At 50.3% G+C, this 9,665-nt stretch overlaps 1 protein-coding gene across 1 annotated transcript in view; it reads left to right on the top strand.

Annotated features, from left to right (window-relative positions):
* Positions 1-300: 300 nt before the first annotated feature.
* LOC121927909 (cytosolic carboxypeptidase 6-like) overlaps positions 301-9,665 on the top strand; it is an 827,289-nt gene continuing 817,924 nt past the window's right edge. Inside the window, exon 1 of the mRNA XM_042461947.1 lies at positions 301-393. Coding sequence (XP_042317881.1) covers positions 356-393 — 38 coding nt within the window. The 5' untranslated portion in view covers positions 301-355. The remainder of the gene's footprint in view (positions 394-9,665) is intronic.

Genomic DNA, 9,665 nt, shown 5'->3' with positions numbered 1-9,665 from the left:
ATTTAACAGAATCAGTGTGATCCAGGTTGATTCACTCTGGATTTTTTTTTAAAAAAGAAGCTGATATCACCTGCTTCAAACTTGATCTGAATCAGTCTTAATTTTGATTTGTCAAAAGAAGTTTCATGTCCTAGAATAAACACAAGTCTTTGCATGTATCAAAAGGCGTTTTTGAGGAAAAAACAATTGCTTTAATGTTTGAGCCTTAAAATTCAGTTATACAGATTTAATAGTAGCATTTGTGTCAAACACATTTAACTGAAATCCCTCCCCCCCCAATACCACTTGTGTCTTTCAGAGAGTCATTTTCAACATTGTCAACTTCAGTAAAACCAAAAGCCTGTATCGGGATGGAATGTCTCCAATGGTAAAATCCACAAGCAGGCCTAAATGGTAAGTCAGTGAGTAGCCCAGTTAATATTGTGCTGATGGTGAAAGTTGTGGCCACAATGCATTTTAGAACTGCTGTACCCTGGGTATGTTTGGCTCTTTTCGTATGCATACCGGGATAGTTGTTTTCTGTAGTCAGTCTTGTGTATGACATGGTTAGGACCCATCCAGGGGTGGCTGTATTGGCCATTTAGCAAATCTAATCAAAAATCTACTGAACATTGATACTTTATTGGTCAACCAAAATGCACAATATACATGTTGCAAGCTTTTGAAGTTTCACTGGCTTCTTCATCCAGGCAAGGTGTTACAAACCAAACAGAAGAAAAAAATTGAAGATGTTAGTCATAGGCCTGCATTTTGCTGTTTCTCTTCTTAGTTAAGATGGTATGGAGGGGGAATATGTTGCAGGGTGGTCCCTCCTCCTTCTGGCCATGTGGCACCTGGGAGATTTTCACAGTCCAGGCAATTTATCATCCATTTGCATCACAAAAAAGACACTTCCTTGGCAATCCAATATGCCCAGTATTGATTACATTTTTTCCTCCCGTTTGGTTTTTAACACCTTGCCTGATGAAGAAGCCAATGAAGCTTCAAAAGTTTGCAACATGCATATTGTGCATTTTGGTTGGCCAATGAAGTATTTTGACTGCAATCTGATGCAACTTTCTTCTTCGTGGTCTCTGCGAATCATACAAATGGGTTTCACTGCGCCTGCGCAGTGCTGCTCGGAACCTACTGGAATCACTGGGCAGAGTTAACTCTGCAACATATTGAAACTTTTTGGCAGTAACTCCGCCCACCCGTTATAAGGCCCCTGCCTTCCCGCTCTTTTCCCCAGTTCCTTTTTTTCCGCCGCGCTAGCTGCTTCTAGGAACTTTCGCTTGCTCTTGCTTGCTATCGGAATCACTTTCACTTGACCTTCTCCCGCCCCGGTAACTTCGGACTTCTTCGGCTTGTTTTTTGACTTCGCGCTTGATTCTCCCTTGGATTTGACGACTCGGAAGGATGCCTGCACCCTTCAAAAAATGTGACATCTGTGGGGGCAAGGTGCCCGTCCAAGACCCTCACTCCTCCTGCCTCTTCTGCCTAGGAAGGGACCATGATGCCAGAGCCTGTCACCTCTGTAAGTCTCTGTCCTCCCAAGCCAGGAAAAACCGGGAGTCCCGGCTTACTTCTGCTATTAATAATAATAATAATAATTTGTTTTATTTATATACCGCTATTCCAAAGATCATAGCGGTGAACAGCAAGTAAGCTAATTAGCAAGTAAGCTAATTTGCCCCCAACAGTCTGGGTACTCATTTTAGCGACCTCGGAAGGATGCAAGCCTGAGTCGAGCTTGGGCCCTTTTGCTGGTCTTGAACTCGCAACCTTGTGGTTTTGAGTGAATGGCTGCAGTACAGGCATTTAACCACTGCGCCACCAGGGCTCCCTGGGAAAGGTCCGGGAGGGACGTCCCCGTTCATCATCGCTCCCCCCCGGCCGCTCCACCTGCGTCTTCCTCACGGGCCAGCGCTTCAAGTGTGGTCTCTGTCCCGGCTGGGACACGGTCTCCGACCACCTCCGATGTGACCCGTGGTCCCCTGAGACCCAGTGTCACCGACGAACCCTCCAAGCGCCCCCAGAGAACCCCGGGGACTGAGGGTTTCGAGCCCAGGGAGAGATCCGGGAGGAAGCCATCCCCGGAGGGCTTGCGCTCGAGGGAGCGTCAGGAGTCAGAGGTCCGGACCGCTTCGCTATCGTCCTCCAAGGCGTCGTCGAAAGCATCCCGACACGCCCCCGGGTTGCCCGAGACCGAGGCATCCTCCTCGACGAAGGCGGCACCATCGGAGAGGGTTAAGCCAGCCAAGACCCACTCCAAGAAGACCACTGTCCTGCATGATTTGCCAGACAATCCCTTCTTCCCGCCTGAAGACCTGGCGGTGACCCCGACGTCTTCCAAAAGGAGGCGTCATACCGAGACCATTGAGGTTCCTCCACCCAAAAAGTCCAAGTCCAAGTCCAGGACCAAGGACCATACCGGGTCTGAGCGCCCAGCCAAATCGGCGGAGCATGGGTCTCACAAACAACGCTCCCCCTCCAAGGAGACCTCGAAGAGGACCTCCTCGCGCCCTGAGGCGACGACTGCGGTTCATGCGACTACGGTGCCGACCACACCGCTCCCGCCGACCCAAGATCTGGTCGCCGTCAACGAACCAACTTCTCCTGAGAGGGAGCCTTCTCCATTTTCTGTCCACTCGTACGTGGACGAGGCTGCCCCGCTCTCGGACATCGATGAGCCGTGGGGGTTGGACACGGACATGTTCTTTGACACCGAAACGCAAAGATACTACATGTCGGTCCCCAAGGAAAAGGCCTTCAGGGAATTCACCAGGCTTAATCTGCGACCTGCGATTCCCCAGGGAGACAAAGCATCATCCTCCCAGGCGGTGGCCTCGTCCTCGGTGCCTCGTCGCCAGCCCTCTGACCCACCGGCTCCGCAAATCCCGGCTCGCGCTCCATCTCGAGTCAGGGTGACGGACATCCCCCTGACATCTGACTCCGAGTCGGATCGGGATCCCTTGCCTCCGTCGCGAGAACCTTCTGACGGAGAGGACGACCCATCCAACCCACCCTCGCCGCAGGAGATGCATCACCCGGGCTCCTCATCACCTACCGATGATGTTCGCTCCTTCAGTGAACACATCATCAAAATGTGCCGGACTCTAGACATCGAGCTTTCCCCGCCCGAAGAGGAGGCCCGCGACCCGGTAGAGCGCCGAGTCCTCGGTCGTGTTCCCACCCCACCATGCATCCCGATGTTGCCTTCCCTGCAGTCGATTGTGCAGAGGTCTTGGGATGCTCCGACTTCGCTCGCCGCGTCCTCCAGGAAGGTCGAAACGCTGTACCAAATCACCCCACCGGCCTGCCCGTGGTTGACCGACCACCCTAAGCCGAATTCGGCCATTGTGGAAGGGGCGCAGCAGACCTTCGTGCCAAAACAGGCGATGTCCCCGGCCGACCGAGAGGCCAAAAAGATCGATGGCCTGGCGAAGAAGGCTTATTCCTCGGCCGCCCTCATCGTGAAGGCTATAAATTATAATGCCTGCATGGGGGCATACATCCAGGCCTTGATGGAAGGGATCTCACCCATCGTTCCTGACGTCCCTGATGAGGTTCAACGTCGCTTGGTCGAGATCCGTGACGAGGCCCACTCCATAGGTAACTGGATCATCACCGCCTCCAGGAACGTCGCCGACTGCGCGGGTCAAGGCATGGCGGCATCACTAGCTTTGCGCCGGCACGCCTGGTTGAGAGGATCTGACCTCAATGCCAATGTGAAATCGGCCATTGAGGACATGCCACTGGACGGCACCGGCCTTTTCCACGCCGACACTGACGAGCGTCTGAACCGCAAGTTCAGAATGAAGGCTGCTGCTAAAAAGCACGGGATGTCTTCCGCCCCCATCTCGCCCTTCAGAAGGAGGCACCGTCCTTGGCCACCGCAAGGTCAGTCCCAGGGCTCTTTCACTCAAGATCGACAGCCCCAACAACAGGGCTCGCAGAGGCGCCGTTATCCCTCGCAGTCTTCCTCCTCCTCTGGCCGTCGCAACTTCCCGCCTCGGTACCACAAGTCCTGCCGGCAGGATACCGACCAGGGGAAGAAGAGAACCTGAAGGTACGCAGCGCACTTCATTTCCCCTTTGCCCTTATTCTTTTTGGACATCCTGAGGCCTTTTGCTAACATCTGGGCCTCGATAACATCGGACTCGTGGGTCATTAACATCGTCCGCAGGGGATATGCCCTCGAGTTCCAGGAGCTCCCTCCGACCGGAGCGTTTATGTCCACTTCCCCCTCGGACACCCTTCTCGACGAAGTGCGCACTCTTCTTGAAAAAGGGGCAATTTCCCCTTTACCGCCCGAACAAATTTCTAGGTCCTTTTTCTCCAGGTACTTCACAGTACCGAAGGCGGATGGGGGGATCAGGCCCATCTTAGACTTGAGACAATTGAACCTGTTTCTTGAATACCGTCGCTTTCGAATGGTAACCTTAGCCTCCATTCTGCCTTTGCTCCATCAGGGCCTGTGGTTTGCTACCGTCGACCTGAAAGATGCCTATTTCCACATCGGGATCCGGGAGTCTCATCGAAGATTCCTTGCCTTCGCTGTGGGTTCCGTCGCATACCACTACAACGTCCTCCCCTTCGGCCTGGCCACGGCACCGAGAGTCTTCACGAAGTGCATGGCACCGGTGGTGGCCTACCTTCATCAAAAGGGGTTCATGGTCTTTCCGTACCTGGACGACTGGCTGTTCGCCGCCGAGTCCCAGAGAGAACTGCAGGAGGCACTCTCATTCACCTTACGCCTTTTGGACTCCCTCGGACTGGTCATCAACCGAGAGAAGTCCCACTTTACACCTTCCAGACAGGTCAAGTTCATCGGCGCCATCCTCGACTCCGAGACATGCTCCGCCTTTCTCCCTCCAGACCGTTCAGGTCTTGCATCTCCCGCAGAAGGGTGAGGGCCAGAGACGTCCAAGTCGCCCTGGGCCACATGGCATCGACGGCATTAGTCACCCCCTGGGCAAGACTTCGTCTTCGACCTCTCCAATCCTGGTTCCTCTCCGTCTTCTCCCCGTTGGAGGACCCTCCTTCAAAGTGGCTCACGGTACCGAGACCGGTGGCCGCTTCCCTCAGATGGTGGCTAGACAGCTCCAACGTCTGCACCGGGATGTCCTTTCATCAGCCCCAGGCACAACTGACGCTGACAACCGATGCATCCCTGGAGGGATGGGGCGCCCACCTACTCGACCTCGTCATCAAGGACAGGTGGTCCGCACAAGACAAGCTCCTCCACATCAACGCCTTGGAGATGCTCGCAGTGGAGAAGGCTTTGAGGGCGTTCGAGTTCGCTGTCACAGGAAGGGTGGTCCTCCTGAGGACGGACAACACCACCGTGATGTACTACATCAACAAACAAGGTGGTACCAGGTCCAGGACCCTGCTCGACCTCACGCTCCGCATCTGGGACTGGTGCATCCAGAGACGCGTCCTCCTCCAGGCGATTCATCTTCCCGGGGAGGACAACGAGCTGGCAGACCGCCTCAGCAGATCTCCATCTGTGTGCCACGAGTGGAGGCTCCATCCCGAGACGGTCAGCGACCTCTTCGACCGGTGGGGAACCCCCCGGATCGACCTTTTCGCGACCAGGTGGAACAGCCACTGTCCCCAGTTCTGCTCCAGGAGGCGTTTGGACGGATCCCTCGGAGACGCATTCGCCTTCCTCTGGACGGGGGAACTCCTCTACGCCTTCCCTCCATTCCCTCTCATCATCAGGGTGGTGTCCAAGATGACAACGGACCGCTCGCATGCGATCCTGATCACCCCGTGGTGGCCGAGACAGCCGTGGTTCGCATCCCTTCTCCACCTCTCCAGGAGATGCTTCCTCCGCCTCGATCCTCGCCCGGACCTGCTGTCGATCCAGGACGGACGGATTCTCCACCCCGACATCGAGAACCTGCCGCTGGTGGCCTGGAGGATTCAGCCCTGACTGTCTTACCGGAGGCAGTGAGGACGGTGATCCTGGCTGCAAGGAAACCTTCCACCCAGCGCTCTTATGCCCTTAAATGGAGGAGATTTTGCCTCTTCCTCGACCAAAAGGGCTTGTCTCCTCAACAGGTGTCCACTCCAGTGGTGCTAGAGTTTTTGATGGCACTTTTGGATGGAGGGCTGTCACTCACATCCATCAAATGTTACCTTTCTGCCATCTGTGCCAAATACCAGTTTGGGGGGAGGGTTTCTTTCTTCAAAGACCCCTTGGTGAAAGGGTTTCTGAAGGGTTGTGCCAACCTGTATCCTCCTGTGTCGGTACCAACGCCGGCTTGGAGTTTGGAGTCGGTACTGTCCGCTCTCCAATCCAAGCCTTTTGAGCCGATGGCCACAGCTGACTTGAGACTGTTGACTTGGAAAACCGCCTTTCTTGTGGCCATCACCTCTGCCCGCCGTGCGGGCGAACTCTGTGCTTTACGGAGGGACCAGCCATTCCTGAGGTTCCACAAGGACAAAGTGGTCCTCCGTACGGACATCACCTTCTTGCCAAAGGTTGTGTCTGCTTTCCACATGTGCCAGGACATTGTGTTGCCCACTCTTGCATCCAACCCGACGTCAGATGCGGAGCGACGCCTGCACTCTCTTGATGTCAGGAGAGCACTGGCGTTTTATTTGGACAGAACTGCTGCCTCCAGTCGGTCCAAGAGACTTTTCCAATGCTACTCGGAACCGAAGAAAGGGTTGCCTGTGTCTGCGCAGAGGCTGTCCAAATGGGTGGCCGGTACCATCCACCTCTGCTATGAACTGTTAGGCAAGCCTCTCCCTGGCAGGGTTCGGTCCCACTCCACAAGGTCAATGGCAGCATCCTCTGCATTCCTGTCGGGGATTCCTTTGGAGGATGTCTGCAAGGCTGCTGTCTGGTCCCAACCTCTGACTTTCATTAAGCACTATAGGTTGGACACCAGGGCCATCCGAGACGCAGCTTTCGGGAGGGCTGTGTTGGTTTCAGGGTTGCATTGACTGCACTACTGATGTTTGTGTCTACTACTCTTGTACAGTTGACATGTTTGACATTTGTTGAATGTTGGTTTGCACAAGTTTCGTGGAATCGGTCTTGCATGACCTCTGTTCCCTTCTCAGGTTTAGCAATGCTATTGCCATTTGATCTGTGCATGAACAAAAAGACTGACTCTTTATGGTTCAAGGTGTTTTTATTGTAATAAATATACCCTTGGTTCACCATAGCTTTGGTCTCAGGACACTCCCTCCGCCGCATACCTTAGCTTGTCAGTCTCAACCCATTTGTATGATTCGCAGAGACCACTAAGAAGAAGGACAGGTTGCTTACCTGTAACAGTATTTCTTCGAGTGGTCATCTGCGAATACATACAAATCCCACCCGTCCGTCCCCTCAGTGTCCTGCTCACATTGGCTCTTTCCATCGCCTGCTTGGCGGAAAAATTGCGGAACTGGGGAAAAGAGCGGGAAGGCAGGGGCCTTATAATGGGTGGGCGGAGTTACCGCCAAAAAGTTTCAATATGTTGCAGAGTTAACTCTGCCCAGTGATTCCAGTAGGTTCCGAGCAGCACTGCGCAGGCGCAGTAAAACCCATTTGTATGTATTCGCAGATGACCACTCGAAGAAATACTGTTACAGGTAAGCAACCTGTCCATCACTATTTGGTGGATTTTTGATTGGTATGATTAGGACAGTTATACACATCCAGTAGAATCAGAATTGAATAATGATTTCCCATGGCACCCCCCCCCCCCCCAGTATGTTAATAGATATTTGAGTCAGTTGGGTGCTTTGCTAATAAAGGTTGGTCTAACTTGCATTGGCCAACTCTTGGCAGTAAGCTATCGGATGGTTTGTCTGATAAGTGAGATGGTATAGTTTTTGTTGGACAAAAGGATCTCATCTGAGATATGCATAGTACTTCGACTTCTTAGGGCTTTGATCTTACTATTTTGGGTGAACTCATACCAAAACACTACAACATCTTCAGCATGTGAACTATTATTCTTCCTAAATTTTTTCTCTCTGCAGGAATATTGTTTGAAATATTTTCAAACAAAATAAATACATGAAACAGATCTGTATTGCTTTCTGAACTTTTCTATTTACAGATTGTAATGTTTACTACTAATTAATTGTTTTACTCTGTTATTTCCTTGGTGTGGTTTCATACTGAAATGCAAACTGAAGGAAAACAAAAAATGTCATTCACCCATGTTTTCTTAATAAAAAATTTCTACTTACTGTTTAAAAATGTGTATTCAGATGTGCATTTAAATAGGGATAACTATATTCCAGAGAAAAGGATGGCTTAGCAGATAAGGCGATAGCAACAGCTGTTTTATTTTCACTTTTGTTTTTCTCCTAAAGATTCTGCCATGGCATGCATACAGTTGATCTCACATCCAGGAACCCATAGTTGCATCAGATTGTAATCAAAACACCTTTGGGCTTTAGTGATATTAAGCCACCTGAAAGCAAAACCCACCCTTGTCCATTAAGTATAGCTGTATTTCATGAATTTATGTAGAACTTTCTTTATATGTAGTGGTACATTTAAGCATTTACTTACAAAACATCATTTTGGAAACAAATCTTGAAACTTCTAAAAAAAGGTAAGTCGATCTGGCTTCTGTTGGTTAAGATGGATGTTTTACTGATGCTTGGGTACTCTTTTACTGAACATCAATTTACTGCAAAGTATGATTACATATCAGCAAACAGGTAGTGTACCATTTAATTGGTCATTTATGCTGCTAGGACTGATTGTCTTCCTGACAGATTATTGTTGAGTTCCTTTTACAGTCATCTTTATAGCTGTTTCCATGGTATTCTTGTGAAACCTGTAAAACATTTCTATATATTTTTTTCTTGTAAAGCCATTTGCTGTTGTCAAGGTAGTATTCAGATACTCATGCCCCTTTAATATAGTTTGGATGGTCTGGGGTTTTTTAACATTAATATTAAGATTCCTGAATAATATTCATTTATTTAAAGTACTTTTCTGTTGCCTCCTAAGGAGATGAACAAATAAAAACCAATTGATGCAATACAAAGATAAAAATTTTTTTTTAAAAGCACAGCTCCCAGATGCTGCTGAGAAGGAGCGCGGAAATCGCGTTCCTTCTCAGGCCCCGGAAGAGGTGCCGCAAAGCGCAAGGGGCGCATTTGCGGCATCATTTCCGGGGCGACACATGTGGACACAACGCGTCCTGCACGTAAAGATGGCGGCGCCCATGTGTATAGGGCACCACCATCTTTACGCCCTGTCACATGCTAGGGGTATGGCCGCTATGGATGCTAGGTCCTCGGCCAACCCCTAGCACATGGCGGGGCGTATTAAAGGCCCGTCTATAACGCGCCATAGTGGTGGCATTCAGGATATCACATGTACTGTAGAGTAGTCTGAATTTCTTTCTGCCCATTATTGTTGGGACAAAATTTCAAGTTGGAAAATCCAACGTCTTCTCCGCTTCCTCAGTTTGGTTATCATCACACCATTATGTGCTAGATTGAGATCCTTTTATATCTATGTCCAGCTTGTAATCCTTCCATTTTTAGCCCTCCTTGTTAGGTGTCTTGCCCTTTGCAAGCAAAGACATTCTTACTTTTAATAATTATTAAAGATGGTTCCTCCTCCTTGTGCTCTCCTCCTCCTCTTTCTCTTGGTACATGATTATTATTATTATTATTATTATTATTATTATTATTATTATTATTATTAT

The sequence above is a fragment of the Sceloporus undulatus genome, chromosome 4 (genome assembly GCF_019175285.1).
Source record: "Sceloporus undulatus isolate JIND9_A2432 ecotype Alabama chromosome 4, SceUnd_v1.1, whole genome shotgun sequence".
In the NCBI taxonomy this organism is placed as follows: domain Eukaryota; kingdom Metazoa; phylum Chordata; class Lepidosauria; order Squamata; family Phrynosomatidae; genus Sceloporus; species Sceloporus undulatus.
This window is presented reverse-complemented; position numbering and strand designations above follow the sequence as displayed.